Here is a 19280-nt window from a genome sequence, read left to right as displayed (position 1 = left end):
TATAATAACATGAATCAACAGCAAAGCCACAAGAATTTTTCAGTTGAAGATTTACCTGGCTGATGTCTGAAGAGGAGAGCCTTTAGTACTTGGCACACGGACTGTTCATTCTCTGAGCAAATGGACCTTAAGAGAATTCTCCTCCTGATGCCACTAAAGTCCTCAACCAAAGAGAACTCCAATAGGAGGCTTTTTCTTGGGATTAATTCAGGCAGAAGAAATATCTAGTCTGTATTTTTTCGGAATCATCCATTTTTTCAAGCTCCTCAAATAGATTAATTCATTCTTTTCCCTATCATAATCTTCCTCCGTGCCTTCCATATGGAAGATAACAAGGCAAGAGAAAAAAGGGAAAGAGAATAAGCATTGTAAAGCCCTTGCTATGTGCCAGGCACTGAGCTAAGCACTTAATAAATTATCTCATTTGATCCTCACAACAACCCTACAAGGTAGGTGCTGTTATCATCCCATTTTACAGCTGAGGAAACTGAGGCAAGCAGAGGTCAAGTGACTTGCCCAGGGTCACACAGCCAGTAGGTGTTGAAGTAATATTTGAATTCTGGTCTTTCTGACTCCAGATTCGATGTTGTAACCACTGTGTGACCTCTAACAACTCACATATACAATGTTTTAGGATTTACAGAGTTCTTTTCCTTACAACAACCTAATGAGGAAGGATAACTAGTATTAATCTCACACCCCTTCCTCCTCCTCCTTCTTCTTTTTTGCGAGGCAATTGGGGTTAAGTGACTTGCCCAGGGTCACAATGCTAGTAAGTATCAAGGGTCTGAGGCTGAATTTGAACTCAGGTCCTCCTGACTTCAGACCTGGTGCTCTATCCACTGTGCCACCTAGCTGCCCTTCTCCTCTCTCCCCCTCCGGCCTTTTAAGTTCCTTTCTTTTTTTTGTCAGGATCCGTGATTTTAATGGTGTAGAGAACTCTGAAAATTCCCTCCAATGATGCAGACTGAAAGCTGAACTGTAACTCAGAGACTCTGAAAGCTCCTTTGGGCACTGAGAGCCCCCCAGGGTCATGCATCCATAGGAGGAAAGCCTAGCCTAAGCCCAGGGCCCAACTGAATAAACATTTATTATGCTTCTACTATGTGCCAGACTGTGCTAAATGCAGAGGATAAAATAAGAAAGGGAAAGACAGTTCCTGACCTCAAGGAGCTTACAATCTAATAGGGGAAGGCAACACACTCTTTCCACTATGCCACTGTTTCCTTTCATTTTAAAGATGAGAAAATGAATGTAATGTGCTCAGAACACACAGCTAGCCTCAGAGCCAGGACCCAACCCAGAGCTCAACTCCCAGTTGAACACTCTTTTCTGTATACCATACTGTCTCTGTAATAAGTTAGAGATGAAACCACACACACATATATGCAGACACACATATACATATGTATATACGCATGTGTGTATATTATCTATAGTACAGAATCACAGACCCACAAATACCCACATATATGCATTCATACAGATACATGCATTATATATGTGTATGTGTATAGTTTGGTCTCTATTTTGTATGCATATGCATCATATACGATATATAATCACAGATGCACAAAATAACCCCCATATATATACATACTCACACATATGTATGTATATATGTATATGTCTAGTTTGATCTCTAAATTATTTTATATGTATATGCATGTGTATATATTACATATAAGATAATCAGATTCATTAGAAATATCCACATATATACACATACATATATAAATACACACATACACACATATGTATATGTGTATATGTATAGTTTGATCTCTAAATTATTTTACACGTATGTGTGTATATATTATATATCACATATAATCATAGATCCAAAAAATAATATACACATATACATACATACTCACACATTTATGTATATATGTGCATATCGTATAGTTTGATCTCTAAATTATTTGGTATGTATGTGTGTATTGCACATCTCCTTGACAGGAAAACCAGTAAATCTCCCTAGCTAACCAAAGTCAGTATTCTAGAGTCCAGAGAACACTGCATGGGGAACCTGAATCCTGTGACTCTTCACCCCTCATCATAATCTGGGAAAAATCACCTCCCAAAGGGGAGCTATAAAAGTTAAGTCTCTTCTGGCTCTATTGTCTAATGGTTTAACTCAAGACACTGAAGGGTTTAATTCTTTTTAACTGATAAGATTCTGGTTATTCTGGGTCACATTTATACAAAGATACACCTGAAAAGGAGACATTCAGATGGCAGGAAAATCAGTATAGGCTCAAACTGTAATAATCTTTCCTTAGATGAAAAAAAAAACCCCATCATCACAGCTATCAAATAGCACAGCTATTAAAAACCAAAACAAATTCACAGCATTTAGACTTGCCTGAAAATATCTTGCAGAAGCCCTCCCATTATCCCAGGTGAAATCATTTGTTCAGAATGCTCATTTCTCCCAAGGCATCACAGAATTTCAGAGCTGAAAGGGACCTTGAGGCCATTTAGAACCACCCTTGATTAAAAAATGATCTCAGGGGCAGCTCGGTGGTACAGTGGGTAAAGCTTTGGCCTTGGAATCAGGAGGACCTGAGTTCAAATCCGGCCTCAGACTACTTGACACTAACTAGCTGTGTGAACTTGGGCAAGTCACTTAACCCCAACTGCCTAGCAAAAACAAACCAAAAAAAAAAAAAATAATCTCCCTTATCATAAACCCAACAAGTCCTCAGCTAACCTTCGTTTGGATACCTTCAATGACAGGTAACCCACTACCTCCAGAAGCAGCACATTGTACTTCTGGATAGTTCTTTTGGAAGGGACTCAAATCCTTGAAGACAATTATCATGGGGTTTTTTCTTCTCTAGGCCAAATATCCCTAGTCCCTTCAACTCACGCTCACATAAGCGAATTTAAGATCATATTAGTTGGGGCAGCTAGGTGGCGCAGTGGATAGAGCACTGGCCCTGGAGTCAATAGGATCTGAGTTCAAATGTGACCTCAGATACAATACTTACTAGCTGTGTGACTCTGGGGAAGTCACTTAACCCCAACTGTCTCACCAATATATATGTATGTGTGTGTGTGTGTGTGTGTGTGTGTGTGTGTACACATACATATATATGTATATATATGTATACACACACAACACACGTATGATCATATTAGTTGCCTGCCATAGCATACTGTTGACTCATACTGAACTTGGTGTGCACTATTTGTTAGTCAAACAAGAAACATAATCTCAGCTAAAAAATACATGCATGGGGAAAAATACATAGTCTTGGGTATAAATAGAAGAATAAATCATTTCCCTGAAAGGTCAATTATTATATTCAGGAGATGAAGCTCGTAATTCATTTTATCTTGCATTGGCATGGGCGATGTCTAAAAAAATAACAATGGCTCCCACCATTACATTTCGAACCAGCTATGCTGAACAATATATCCCTACTCTGTCACATTTCCTATGTGACTTTGGGCAAATCATTTCATCTCTCTTGGTCAATTTCTTCATCTTTGGGTATTAGTTCCTATTTATGTATCGTGCTTTACATTTTGCACTTTTGTCCTAGTTTGTCTTTTTCATCAGCTAGTGATTTATTCTGACTTTCATAAACCCACCCCATGACTTAAGATGCTATTTCAATAAGAATTTCTACCTGTGGAAGTGATGTTAAGTAAGTGATGGCCCATGTCCTTACATTTGGTAATTATTGTAAACTGAAGTTTGCAAATGTAGATCCCAATTTGGTAGAGTCCTTCCCTAAGCAGGAGATGTATTAATCATGTTTTATTGTGATCCTTTTTGCTTGCATGTTAATGGTTTTCTTTGAAGGATAGCTACTAATAACTTAGTTTGCGTGCTAAAAATATCAACAAGGCTTTTCTTTCATTTTCAACTTTTACAAGAAACTGAATGGGCTTTTCTCCTGCCCAAACCGTCTGTCCCCCACTTGAAGATAATAGTAGCTTCTTCCAAGTTCATTAGTTCTCAGGATAATTATTAATATCAAGATCCCATCCTGAGACTGTGTATCATCCTTAAGCCAATTATGAGAACCTGCCAAATGCAAGCTTCTCTTCAGATAGTAGTAACTTGTATGTGAGGTTATTAAAGGTCTTGAATGTGAACTAAGACCAGGTTATCCAAAAGATGAAACATGAGTTCGGAAAAGACTGTCTCTGAGTTTAGCCACGTGTTAACTTGGCCCACTGGTGCTCCTAAATCTTCCAGGCTGAGTGAAAAACAAAACTTTGTTGATAAGTCACACCATACCTTTAACAAGGTACATAATCTGCTTCCTCTTCAGTAAGATGAGGGGGCTGGGTGAGAAGACTTCTAAGGCCCCCTTCTACATTGAATTAATGACTCTGTGACTGCACTCCCCATCAATTCTGCCTCTAAACTCATGGCCCCCATGGCCTAAGGCATAGGTATTGGGAGGAGAAAGGAAGACAAAGGATGGGAGTAATGTGAGGAGATGGAACTGGCAGAGCTTGAAACCCTGTTAATGAGAAAAGCACTGGAGCTATTCGGAGTAAGTGGCTGAGAGGGTCTCCTATTCTATTCTCTCCAAGCCTGCCACCATAAACCTCGCTTTCAGCACCCAGGTAGGGTAACAGTGGAAGACGTGGTAAAGAAAGACTGGGATGGTCTCAGTCGTACCTGGCAAAGAGTGAAAGGAAACAAGGTTGTGAGAAAAATCTCATGTGGTAAGGAGAGAAGGGCATTTTCCATGTCAACTTGGGGGTTGCAAAGTGTTTTACTGTTCTGGCTTAATTCTAGCGAACAGCATTGATGCCATTCTTATTCTGACATTCTCATACCATTGTATAGTCATAAAGCATAAAGCACTTTACATCCCTGTACTTACTTGATACACACAAGTTTATTTAAAGGGATTGAATACACCAGAATTAACAGGTGACTCAGCACAAATCTGATCTAAGGCAAGTATTTACCCAGCTATCAAAGGAGGGCTTAAGAAAAAAAATACATGTCAATGGAAACAAAAGAAAAAGAGAATGAGGATAATGGAAAAGTGAATGCGTCCCACGGATTGTGTGAGTAACATGCTGTCTGTGATGCAATACCTTCCTTAAACCCTAGAGCATATATCAGCTTAAATTCATAGGACCTCAGAGGTCATCAAGTTCAATCCCTTTCATTTTATAGATGAGGCAACTGAGGTCCAGGGAATTTAAGTGACTTAACCAAGGTCATATGTGTAGTAAAAAGGGGTGAGATCTGAACTCGGGTCCTCTGATTCCAGAGCCAGGGTTCATTTGGCGGTTCCATGCTGCCTCTTTTAAAAATAACCTCACTATTTAAAATACTATAATTCTCCTTTTAGATTCTGATTCATTGTAATGCATAAATATTTTGTTTCACTAATGATTGTTGGTGGAGTAGCGAACTGATCCAACCATTCTGGGGAGCAACCTGGAACTATGTTCAAAGGGCTACAAAACTTTGCATATCCTTTGATCTAACAATACCACTTCCAGGTCTGTATCCCAAAGAGATCATAAAAAAAAAGAAAAGTATCCCTATGTACAAAAATATTTATAGCAGTTCTTTTTGTGGTGGTAAAGAATTGGAAACTAGGGGATGTCCATCAATTGGGGAACGGCTGAAGAAGCTGTGGTATATGAATGTAATGGAATACTATTGTGCTATAAGAAATGATAAGCAGATGGATTTCAGAAAAATCTGGAAAGACATATACAAACTGATGCTGAGTGAAGTGAGCAGAACCAGGAGACCATTGTACACAGTAACATCCACATTGTTCGATGATCAACTATGATAGACTTAGCTCTTCTCAGCAATGCAATGATCCAAGACAATTCCAAGGGACTTGTGATACAAAGTGCTGACCACATCCAGAGAAAGAACTATGGAGTCTGAATGCAGATTAAGCATACTGTTTTCACTTTTTTTGTTTCTTTTCTTTCCTGTAGTTTTTACCTTTTGTTATGAGTATTCTTTTGCAACATGACTAATGTGGAAATATGTTTAACATGATTGTACATGTATAACCTGTATCAGATTGCTTGCTGTCTTGGGGAGAAGGGAGGAAAGGACGGGAGGAAGAAAAAATTGGAGCTCAAAATCTTACAAAGATAAACACTGAAAACTATCTTTACATGTAATTGGAAAAAAATAAAATGCTATTATATATAAAAAAAGGAAAAGAAGAAAAAAAAGTTCCACAAAATCAACCAACACATAAAAAAGAATGATGTGATAAACAGTGTTGTATACCATGCAATATTTTATACACAAACACACACACACACACACGTGTGTGTGTAATGCACATTACTCTGGTTAAGTATTTTCCTTTATTAAAATGTAAATATCTCATAGAGAAATATAAATAATGAACATTAAACATTATCAGTCATTTTTTAAAAAAAGTTCTGTTCCAAATTATTCTTTGTATAGAAATATTTTGCCCCCCCCACCTAAATTTAAGAGCCATACAGCTAATTTGCTGTGTGTACAATTAATTTATTGAGTGGGGGTAGAGATGCAGAGAGAAGGGAAGAAATCATCACACAACAGGATAATCCCTAATTGCTGCGGCTTCATGGGAACCTCTTCTCACCTTCTAATTCCCCTGCCAAAAAAAGAGTAAATGTTATTTCTATCCCCTCTGTATACATAAGATGTTTCTATTTCATGAACAAGAGCTGGGGTACAAAAATTCATAGAGGATTTAAAATTGGAAGATGATCCCTTCATCTTATTTTTCAGTATTACTGATGCCTTTTATTTATTCATTCACAAGTTATTATCACGTAATAATAAAAATAGTTACCATTTCTATAACTTTAAGGTCTGCAAAGTGCTTTACAAGTACTATCTTGTTTTAGGCTCACAACAACCCTGGGAAAGTAGATGCTGTTATTCTCATTTTACAGATGAAAAAAACAGACAAGTTAAGTGATTTGCCCAGAGTCTCACAGCTAGCATCTGAGTCACATGTGAACTGGCTGCAGGTCTACCACCTAAGTGCATCTAACAGATATTATCCTCCCTAAACAGTGCTTTTCCCGGTAACAAAGAAACACGGTTCACCCCAGAGACCTGACCTGACAGCGTATGCAACATTCTGTACCTATGGCCCCCATCACTGCTTTAAAAAAAATAAAAAAGAGGCTGGTATGTTTCATTTCTTTTCTGGGGCCAAGGTTCCCAATTTTATTTTAGAGACAAGGCAACAGAGACATAAGGATAAGTGGCAGAATTCATTCAGCATGCACTAAACTGCTCTGGGTGATGTGTTAGGAAATAAGGCCAAGAAAAAAAAAGACAAATGCCAATTAAGTCTTTAAAGAGTTTACACAGAAAATTAAATATAAGTAAGTAAAAAGTAGATTCTGGGGGAGGGCACTAAAAACTGGAGTATCACAACAGGCCTCCTGTAGGAGCTTTGAGCCCTAGTCTTTAAATTTCAAGTGTGATGGTATCCCCACTATACTGTCTCATATTTTTTATATTCTGTGAAGAGAACAAAACAAAATCATCTTCCATTATTACTTTAAGTGAGGAAAGGGTAGCTATGAAAACAAAGCACCACCTTCTAAAATCAACAATGTCCCATAAGAGATATTTCAAAATAATGTCATACTGAAAAATATTATGAAGTACCTTCAAACTAAATCCTCTCTGAATTTTTACACTCTACTTCTTGTTCATAAAATAGTAGCACCTTATACACACAAAGGGCAGTAAAGATTTTAAGAAGCTTCCCATGTTTCAGCTCACAGAACGTACCCTCGGCTCATTTTTTGGTTTCACAGCTGATGTGTGTAAATCTGCCTTGCTTTATTTCACACATCTACAGCCCTAGACAAGACAAAACCTCTGTTCAAAGTTAAACAACAGGTTTGAGGGGAAAATCCTGCTTCAGCCTCCAGGGTCATGAGATCAGGTTGGCCTGCCCACCTTCTGGAAGTCGCACTCAGGGTTGGTCTAAGCCTGGCCAGCTTACTGCTGCTTTGGATCCATGCTGGCATCGAATTTCTGAGAACTAAATGCTCAGCTTGGGTGTGCTTCAGTATGCTAAAACTTTTCTCACCCTCCTATCCGAAGGCTAGGAGAACGGAATCAACACCCATTAAAGGCATTGTAGGCTGCTGGGGCAAAATGGTAATTGAAATTTACTTAAGAAGTGGATAATGACTAATGGAGAAAATCTCATGAGTTTTTCTTCTGATGGAAGTAAATTACTAAGTGAAAAGCCATACAAGCAACAGGAATATCTCCCTCCTCCCCATTCCCTCACTATTTATTCAGTTTTATTAGCTAGAAACCAATTACACCTGCTACGCCCTAGAAGTCTGCCTGGGCTGGAGTGTGTGAGTGAGAACTGTCTAAAATAAATGATACTAAGTTGGTACGGTTTTTAAAAAAAAAAAGCATAATGATGAAGCTGGCCAATATGGAGAGCAATCCTCTATTACGTCTATAATAAGTAATAATATAATATATTCTATAGATTCTATAGATATTCTACACCAAGTATTCAAGCATGATCAACTAAGCTACCTTGTAACTAGCCCTGTTCCTGTTCAAGATGACAGAAACATGCCTGACATCCCCAGCCATCCTCATCCTCTATGGATCCTTCCCTCAACTGGTTGAAGAATCTATGAATCCTCCATCTCCCCCCACCGCCAAAAATGTCCTTGCTTCAAAAAATTCAATTAAAAAGCAAGTGTCTTACATCTTTATCACTACCACACTCAACCTGTTTTTAATAATAATGACTAGCATTTATGTAGCACTTTAAGGTTTGCAAAGTGCTTTAGAAAAATTGTCCCAAATATCACTCTGGAACCCTGGAAGGCAGGTAGTAGTATCATCATCTCCATTTTGCAGATAAGGAAATGGAAGCAGAAGAGGTTAAGTGATTTGCCCAAGGTTACACAGCTATGAACTCATATCTTCCTAATAAATCCTGGTTCAGTGTGCTATCTACTGAATCACTTAAACTGAGTAATTAATGTAGCTTCTATTTTGAGAAAACTGAGTAAGGGTGAGTGTGTGAGAGCAGCTCAATTAGATATTTTCACCAAGAAGGCCAGTTTGGCTGAACAAAGAGTATTTACAGGAGAATAATGTATAATGAGGTTAGGAAGGGCTTTAAATGCAACACAGTGAGTTGGTGTTTGTTTCTAAAGGTATGAGGGACTCTCTGCAGCTGTAAAGCCGAAGAGTGACCTGGTCTGACCCATCCTCCGGGAACCATTTTGTTATCCATGTAAAGGATGGACTGCAAAGGGAAGAGATCTGAAGTGGGGTCATATCTTACCTGTGAGGACAATCTTGGAAAAAAAAAAGAAAAGTACTACTTAAAACTGGTGAACAAAAAGGCAGTCAATGGAGTCTAAACAAAGTATCTGCACATTCATTTCAAAGGAGCCAATCCAGAGTAACCCAAAAGTTCTTGACTCAACTGATTCCACCCCATTCCAGGGACCCCTGCTTTAATGCAATCTAATTAAAGCTTTCAAGTAGAAAATTTCTCTCTTTCCTCTTGCCAGTAAATGCCTCTGTCAAGAAGTGAAAAACACTCCACGTAGTTTCAAGTGCAGGAAACCCTGAAGTGATTGTTTAACAGAAATATGAGGACCAACAGAAGGGACCGTCACAGAGGGACCAGTATGACATTGTCCAAGAGGGAGCTAGCAGAAGTCCAGCATCATGACCCTGATGGGTCCTTGCTGGGCCAGCGGAGCAGGAGCTGCCCCGAAGAGGAATAAGACCCAATCCCAAGTCTGTTTACACTGAAGGCTAGGAGCTGCATGATCAATCAAGAATTTATTAAACAAGCACCTCCTATGAACAAGAAAATCGAGGTGCTGGGGAAACAAAAAAAAAAATCCTCACCCTCAAGATCAGCCTACTGAAAGGAAGGAATACAACATGTGCAGTCTGCACAGATAATGTGTGCAAATAAATCCTGAGTTGACTGAGGAGAGAGGCAACATGGCTTCGTGGTTAGAGTGGTGGCCCTGGAGCCAGAAGACCTGAGTCAAGTCCAACCATTGATGCACGCTGTATGTGTGGAGGAAAGGAAGGAAGGAGGGAGAGAGAGAAAGAGAGAGAGACAGAGACAGACACACACACAGAAAGAGAAGATAGAGGAAGAGAGGGAGAGAAAGGAAGATGGAGAGGGAAGGGAGAGGGAGAGACACACACACACACACACACACACAAAGACAAGAGGGAGAGAGGAGGGAAGGGAAAGAGAGAGAGAGAGAAAGAGAGAGCAACAAAGACAGAGACAGACAGACACACACAGAAAGAGGAGATAGAGAGAGGAAAAGGGGGAGAGAAGGGAAGATGAAGAGGGAAGGGATGATGGCGAGGGAAGGGAGAGGGACAGAGAGACACACACATAGAGAGAGACAGAGAGAAGAGGGAGAGAGGAGAAGGGAAAGAGGAGGAAAGGGAGAGAGAGAGAGAGACAGAGAGAGAGAGACAGAGAGAGACAGAGAGAGAGAGACAGAGACAGACAGACACAGGCAGAGAGAGGAAGAGAGGGAGAGAAGGGAAGATGGAGAGGGAAGGGAGAGGGAGAGAGACATACACCCACATACACACACACACACACACACACACACACACACACAGAAGAGGGAGAAAGGAGAAGGGAGAGAGAGTGGAAGGGAGAGATAGAGAGAGACAGAGAGAGAGAGAGAGAGAGAGAGAGAGAGTTAGATGGGACATGAATAATCCATAATAAATCAGCATAATAATAGTAATACTGCCTATTTCATGGGGTTGCTAGGAAGATAAAATGAGCAGTGTGATAACAGTAGAGAGAACCCTGATTTGAAGACAGAGAGCCTGGGTTCAAATCCTCTTTTTGTTATTTACTACCCATGTGTTAACCTTCTTGACCCTCAGTTTCCTCAGCTGTAAAAATGAGACTTGACAAGACATCTCCAAGGTCACCTCTAGTTCTTGATCGCCTATTTTGTAACTATGAAGCTCCTATGAATGAAAACTGTTATTTTTATTAAAAGAACACCTTAAATATGATTACCTTTGTAACACTGAATTAACACAAGAATTCTTCAGGAGCTCATTGTACAAAGAAGTACATCTGGAATTTAGTGACTCTGATGATGTCAATGTCATATAAATTGGTGGGTCCTACTACTAACTCCCACCCCCTTGGCCCCAAAGACTTAGAACCTCAGATGATTAGAGAGCTTCAGGCCTTGGGAATGGAGCAGGTAGCTAAGCTTTTGCTTCCAGTCCTGACCAAGGAAGCTCCATCCTCAGGTTTTGCAGCCCTACATTACAAGGTACAAGGGAAAGAGTTATCAGTCTGGAGACTCATTCCTCACACTAGATGTGGGACTCTCTTGAGGTCTGTGTCCTGGAACCAATCTTCCTGGGCCTGTTCTCCAGAGAAACCTCAGGAATAAAAAGACTCAGGTTCGAAGCAGATAATACATGACCTACAAGCAGGTAGGTAGTGGAGTGGACAGAGCTTTGGACTTACAGTCAGGAAGACCTGAATTCAAATCCTGCTTGACACTCACTAGCTAGATGACTCTAGACAAGTTATTTAGCCTCTCAACTTCAGGACCCCAATCTGTAAAATGGGAATAATAATAGCACCTACCTCACAAGGTATTTGTGAAGGTCATGTGAAATAACACATACAAAACAATTTGCAGACCTTTGAAGTGCTATGTGAACGAGCCATTATTACTAGCTATTATGATTATTATTTCAAAGCATTATTATGAGGAAAAGAATCTATAAACTCCAAAGCCTTTGCAGCAAACTTGGTGGCTCAGTGGATAGAGTGACAAGGACTGGAGTCAGGAAGATTCATCTTCCTGAGTTCAAATCTGGCCTCAGATAATTATTAGCTGTGAGACCCTGGGCAAGTCACTTGGTCTGGTTTGCCTCAATTTCCTCATCTGTAAAATGAGCTGGAGAAGGAAATGGCAAACCACTGCAGTATCTTTGCCAAGTAAACCCCAAATGGGGTCACAAAGGGTCAGACAAGACTGAAACTCCTGAAGAACAAAAATTACTATCCCTATAGTCCTATCTAGAGAAGCTAGTATCAGGATATCAAATAGAGCACTGGGTCACACAAGTATTTGATAGTTCTAAGATCTCCTTGGTCTAGGCTTCCCTTGCTCAAAGAATTCTGCTCACACATTAGTGAATCAATTTGGCAACTTATGACTTTGATGATTCAGAAACAATCCATCTGCAGACTTCCCAGAAAACATACACACACACACACACTCACTCATTCCCTTTACCCTCAACTCTACTAAATATAAGACTTCTTAGAAACTTTACATAATCTCAATTAACTGTAACTGACAAACAGAGAACACCGGCCAACTTTCCAGGCATTCAATAATATGTGAAAATAGCAGGGTCATGATATTCTAAGAAGTTCCTGGAACCAAGATACAGGTCAAATCCACCAACACCTCCTGGCCTCTTTCCTTTTGTTTCAAAGAAGAAATCAGTTATTCTCAAAGGCAGTAAGATTAATTATCTTCTTAGACCTTAGGACCACAGCTCAATCCACTCTTTGTCCATCCCTCTCCCCTTCCTCCCAAAATCCCATACAAACCTCTAGCATTAGACTACAGGAGATTAAATTATTTTAGGAGATTTTCTAAGCTAACAGTTGGGGACTCTCCCAAAAAAGATGGCACTCTTTTGGGGCTGAGGGGGCAGCTTCACATAGACATAAAAGTATTTAGCATTGGCTCCAGCTCCTCTGAAGCAACCAGATGACAGGCAGATGGCCCACCGACGGAAAAGAGAATAATATGTTGAGGCAGTCATGATTAAAAAGCATGATCAGCATAATCATAAAGCACATAAATGACTATATCATACAGAGTGTAACATCATTTAATCCAGGGGGTTTTAATCTGGGGTCTGTGAACTTTCTTTTAAAAAATGTTTAGATGACACTTTCTGTATAATTGGTTCCCTTTGTAATCCTATGTGTTTTATTTTATGCATTTAAAAACATTATTCTGAGAAGGGGTCTCTAGGCCTCACCAGGCTGTCCTGGGATGGGGGAGTCTATGGCACAAAAAAAAGGCTAAGAACTCCTGGCTTAACCTGGGGTTTAAAAAACAAAACAAAACATCTTGCAAAGTCACAGCAAGGAAGCAGAGACTGCAGATGGTTTTAAAACCAGAATTGCCATTTGGATACTATGTATCCAAATCCCATAAAAGCATATTACAGCTATACATCTTGTAGTTAAAAACCATCAAATGGCGAGGAATATTTCATATTTAACTGTTACATTCCAGAAAATCCAGGTCTATGAATATAATAAAATGTTATCATTTTAGACTAATTCGCAAAGGTCATAATTTACTTTAAAAAAAAAAACCCACAAATAAACAAACATTCAAAGAAAGGCAATTTATTCTTTTCAAGGGCAGTATGCATGCTGAGCCAGCCAAGGACTGGCAAACTGTGTTCCTTTAGGACTGGTTTTTAATGAAGAGATAAGATAGGGAGATGTAGGAAACTCCCAGGATGAGGAAACTCTTTACTAATTAAGAGGGTTAGTACCTTCTCTGCAATGTATCATCTGGAAGAGTTGTCCAGAGAACTGAGAGTTTAAATGACATGCCTAGAGTCATACACCCAGCATTCTTCACAGTTAGAACTTGAACCCAAGTCTGAGACCAGGTCTAGCTAGACATGGACTAGCAGATTTGAAAATGGAGTATCAATAGCAACATAATTGATTTTAAAGCACTCAAAAACAGTTCCTAGTCTTACTAAGTTAAAAAAAAAACTCTCTTAAAACCTTGTTTATTATTATTATTAATTTTCTTTTTAACACCCCCCCTTTTTTTACAGCAAAAAGTAAACCAACTCAGTCTTGGTCCCCAAATTAACAAATTCAAAAAGAATAGAGCCAAGAAAGATGTTGTACATCTTCCTATTTTGTGCCTCACCTGATAATAATCAGGGGGTATAAGTTGCCCTTTAATTCATTTTCCAAAGATTCGATATGATTTTGACATATGCATGGGTGACAATTTTGTCAGAAGAAAGCCAGACCTTAAAGGTATTTTGTTCTACCAAGTCTAATGTTTTTTGGTATTTTGTTCTACCAAGTGTAATGGTTTTTTTTAAAAAATATAGTGAACAATACTATGTGTACATATATACACATACATATTATACACACCCAATACAAGATCCCACTGTACTTGTTTACCCCCCACACACACACACACATACACATCCCTATGCTTTCCCAACCATTTCCAAACCAGGTTCCCTCCCTCACTCCCCTATCTAACTCTTTCTAATGCACTCAGTCTTCCCCCACTGGAATGGAACACAATTCCATGTTTGTATTCCCAGAATTTAGCAAAGAGCCAAACAATTAATGCTTTTTTCTGGGGGGGGGGGGGGAAGCTAGGCAATGAGGTTGAGTGACTTGCCCAGGGTCACACACCTAGTAGATGTCAAGTGCCTGAGGCTGGATTTGAATGTAGGTCCTCCCGACTCCAGGGACGGTGCTCTATCCACTGTGCCACCTAGCTGCCCCCAAGCAATTAATGCTTCATCTATTCTGCCCTAATCTAGTCTGAAAAAGGCTTGCCTGTTCTTTTTTCAGACCTTCATCAAAGATGCCTTGGGCTGATTAGTCTTATAAAAATATGTAGACATGGGCCAGTAGGCAGGCTTGTGGGCTGGTCATGATAATGCACTCATTGCACCAACCCCAGAACACTGTAGCGTCACATAAATGAGATCCATATTTACTAAAAAGTCGATATCATGCCTCACTAGGGAACGCCCCCCCTGGTGCACAGAAACATCTCTGAATTTGGAGCTAGGTTCAAATACTGTCTTGCTACCTGGGTGACCTTGGGCAGGTTGTTTGTGCTCTTTTGGCCTCACCTGTAAAAGGAGAGGAGTTGGACTAGAATTCTAAAGTCTCTTCCAGTTCTAAAACTCTGATCCTATGTGACTGTAACAGCCCCATGGAGGGTTGAGGTGTCTCCAATATTGACTCCAAGGACCGTAATCCTGGAACCATTCTGTTCTCTTTTTCTTCTTGTATCCAAACACTAAACGTGTTCTCCCTATAGTTTGTGGTTTCTCTGATTTGTCCCCTGATTCCTTCACACCTGGAGTTATTCAAGAGTTTCCTGGCTGGTTTCCCTCTTTCCAGTCTCTCCTCTATTCCAGTTCAACCCACATAAGGCTGGCAGACAAATTTCCCAAGTACTTTGCCTGTTCCTCTCTTTTGCCCTCATCTCTCTCCCTTCTGTGTGATAAGTTATTTGTTGCCACGTTTTCTCCTAATTAGTAAGTTCACTGACAGCAGGTCTGTCTTATCTATGTTGGTATTCTCAGAGTCTAGTTTTTGTGGAGAGTGAAAAAAAGACATTTTAGAACTGTTGTATGTGATTAAGGATCTCCATTTTGGGGGGCAGCTAGGTGGCACAGTGGATAGAGGACCGGCCCTGAAGTCAGGACGACCTGAGTCCAAATCCGGCCTCAGACCAAACACTTGACACTTACTAGCTGTGTGACCCTGGGCAAGTCACTTAACCCCAGTTGCCAAAAAAAAAAAAAAAAAAAAAAAGAATCTCCATTTTGACTGTGATGCACTAATGAGGCCCTAACCCTGACTCAAATATAATCCATGAGTGCAACATGAAGCTTTTTCTGCTCTTTTCTTTCTTTCCTTTTTTTTTGCTAAGCAATGGGGTTAAGTGACTTGCCCAGGGTCACATAGCTAGTAAGTGCCAAGTGTCTGAGGCTGGACTGAGCTAGTGCTCTGTTTACTGTGCCACCTAGCTGCACCTTTTTCTGCTGTTTTCAAAATAATCTTTGTGACCATCAAACCTGACAGGCTCCAGAAATAATGCTTCCAATTATGGGAACTTAATAACTCATTGGTTATTTTTCTGCCACAGGATAGTTTGAGTATCTGATCTACTGGTAGGAGAGATTCTCTCTGGGCTCTGTGAGAACTCAGGCTGAGAAGTCCTCCTTTCACATAATAGAAGGCTCTCAATAAATGTTTGCTGAATTGCATCAAATCTTTATCAATCTATTTAAGAACATCAAGAGAGCGATCAAATCCTAAATCCTTATTTCAGGCTCTTAAACAACTCATCTTCTTAACTTTATTGTTCCCCAACATGTCATCTCTATTCTAGCCACATCAAATTTTTAAAAAAATCTTATTAATTTATTTTGATTTATCAACAATCACTTCCATAAGCTTTTGAGTTTTAAATTTTTCTCCCCTTCCCTCCCCCCCCACAAGATGATGTGCAATCTGATAAAGGCTCTACATATACATTCCTATTAAACATTTTCACATTAGTCATGTTATAAGGAAGAATTAGAACCAATAGGAGGAACCACAAGAAAGAGGAAACAAAACAAACCAGAAGAAAAAAAAAATAGCAAATAGTATGCTTCCATCTGCATTCACACTCCATAGTTCTTTCTTTGGAGCACATAAATATAAATTACTCTTTTGCTCACCTTTGCCTGGAAGCCTATGCTAAGGTTGCTCTTTTTCACTTGGAATACTCTCCTCTCCATTAATCAACTTCTTTCTAAACCCTTCTCAAAAGTAACTTCTCCCTAGAAGTCTTCCCTGACTATGGTCCAATCAATCCTGATGCCATTATTTCAGGGGATTCCCACAGGATCCATGTATAATATTTGCTATAGTTTCCTCTGTTTTTCCCTTCTGTTTAGACCTGTGATTTCACTGGAGTGGGAAATGCTCAGTGTGCAAAATTCCCCTACTGATATAGAACAACAACAAATACTCTTGGCAAGATGTCTGGGTGACTGAAGAGAAAGAAAGTGATTTGCCCATGGTGACGAAGCTAGTATGTGTCAGAAGTCAAAGATCTGAACCCAAGTCCTCCTGAATTACTCTATCTACTGTACCATGTTGCCTCTCTTTCTTAGACGGCTTTGTAATGGTTTGTTTCCCATGAGTATATTTGGTCCCATCAAGTATATCTGAACATTTTATGTGTTATTTCTTTTCTATTCCTTCCAAAGCAGTTAGTGTTACACACACACAATTAACAAATTAAAAATGAAGAAAGCCAAGATACATAGTATACATCTTCCTATTTTATACTTCATTTAATACTAGTAATCAGAGGGTTGAACAAGTTATCTGTTATTATATTTTTCAAGGATTCATGTATGATTTTCACATGTGCACAGTGAGGTGGGAGGAGGCTGTGTTCCATTAAATGCTACTGAATGAATATTTTTTTCTTCTATCTTCAGGTCAACAGCTTTTCTACTGATGTGCATTTTTAAAAGCTACTTACATTAAAAAAGAATTCTTCTGAGCTTCTGAAACCTAGAAACTTATCCATCTCTATAACCACAGATCACAGATACAGGACTAGGAGAGAACCCAGAGGACACTGCGTTCAACCTCTACATTTTACAGATGAGGCAAATGAGATGAAAGGAAGTCAAAAGATTTGTCCAAGGTCAGTAAAGATTTATTAAATGCCTACTCAAAACCTCCACATCTTCCTGAGTTCAAATCTAGCCTCAGACACTTACTAGCTATGTGATCCTGGGCAAGTCACTTAACACTGTTTGCCTCAGTTTCCTCATCTGTAAAATGAGCAGGAGAAGGAAATGGCAAATACTCTGGTATCTTTACCAAGAAAACCCCAAATGGGGTCATGAAGAATTGGATACAACTGAAACAACTGAGCAAGAACAAAATTGCCTACCCTGTGCCAGGCACTGTGTTAAGCACTGGGGATACAAAAAGAGGCAAAAAACAGCCCCCTGACCTCAAGGAGCTTAGTAAGCATCCAAAGCCAACGTTCCTTCCTATGTACTACGATGCCTCGTATAAGGAGCCTAGCTCAGTGAGGGAAGACCTACGCTTGAATACTGACTCTATGGTCTTCCATGGTCCCAGGCAACTAAGACAAAGCAGATGAGTTGTGTATTTATACAGCTGTGTGATTCTCCTGCATAGATTAAATCACAGGCCTGGCCCAAATATTTCTCTCATTAAAGAGACAGGTACCTTTCTTAATGTGTTACGGAAGGGAAACAATCTATTTAAGCCGAGAAATCACTTTGTGATAATTCTACAAAACACAGAAGGAAAGATGCCCCAATAGCTTAGTTTTAGTTCAGTTCATGGAACCCGGCACTTACCTTCCTCTGTAGGGTTAAACCCACAGATGTCACAAATACAACGAACCCACTTATTCATCTCCTCCTCACTGTCCGCTACCAAGTAGAAGATGCGATCAATAGTGTTGATATCAAAAATGTAGCTGTTTTCAAACTCCTTTTTGTTAAATGTCAATCCGGCGTCTACTTGTTGACATAAGTTTAAGTCAATGATGCGGATGGGCTTTTTGGCGTGATCGTTCTTGTAGTATTCCAATACGTCCGGATCTCCCGTTAAACGCCCACTTCGGAGCACAAACCACCTCCTCTTCCATGCCTGTGAAAGAAACCAAAACATCTATTTAATATTCAAGAATTAAGAATGATTTTAAAAATAAGACACGAAAAAATAAAAAATGTGAAAACAAGACACGTAGCAAAACAAATAGTTATCCTTTTCCTATAAGATTATTTGCCATTATGAAAGGCAACGTTTCCTGAAAATATAAATACAGTCATTATATTGGGGATCTATTACTATGATGTGTTGATAGGTCATGCAGTAGAATGGTCGACACATAGAGCTCATCTCATCCGTCAGTCCACATTGTTCAGACTGATTTGTGTTGTTTCAGCTGGTTTGGTTTTGTTTTTGTTTTGTTTTGTTTTTTCAGTTGTGTCTGACTGTGACCCTATTTGAGGTTTTCTTCGCAGAGATACTGGAGTGGTTTGCCATTTCCTTCTCCAGCTTATTTTACAGATGAGGAAACTGAGGCAAACAGGGTTATGTGACTTGCCCAAGGTTATACAATTAAGAAATGTCTGAGGCTAGATTTGCACTCAAGAAGATAAGTCTTGCTGATTCCAGGCCAGCACTTTATCCGCTGCTACACTTAGCTGCTCCATGTTTAGACAGATGCCACTAACTAAATATTCTGCCTTCTCACCTCTGCTTCTTAGACTCCCTGGCTTTCTTCAGGACAGAGCACAAATCCCACTTTCCACAGTAGGCCTTTGGGAGAATGGGGGGTGCCCCAGGGGAAGATTTATGGGAAGCCATGGACAAGATTTGGGTAAGCTAGGTGACAGAGTGGATAAAGTATGGGGC

The 19280-nt window shown here is 39.7% G+C and overlaps 1 protein-coding gene across 2 annotated transcripts in view; it reads right to left on the bottom strand.

Annotated features, from left to right (window-relative positions):
• GAB1 (GRB2 associated binding protein 1) overlaps positions 1-19280 on the bottom strand; it is a 185029-nt gene that overhangs the window by 47611 nt on the left and 118138 nt on the right. For both annotated transcript variants that reach the window (XM_027866865.1, XM_027866866.1), the window contains exon 2: positions 18215-18509. In XM_027866865.1, the coding sequence (XP_027722666.1) occupies positions 18215-18509 (295 nt within the window). The remainder of the gene's footprint in view (positions 1-18214; positions 18510-19280) is intronic.

The sequence above is a fragment of the Vombatus ursinus genome, unplaced genomic scaffold, assembly GCF_900497805.2.
Source record: "Vombatus ursinus unplaced genomic scaffold, bare-nosed wombat genome assembly UNPS02014784.1, whole genome shotgun sequence".
Lineage (NCBI taxonomy): Eukaryota > Metazoa > Chordata > Mammalia > Diprotodontia > Vombatidae > Vombatus > Vombatus ursinus.
Note: the sequence above shows the minus strand (reverse complement) of the source record. Positions and strands in the feature narration are given on the sequence as shown.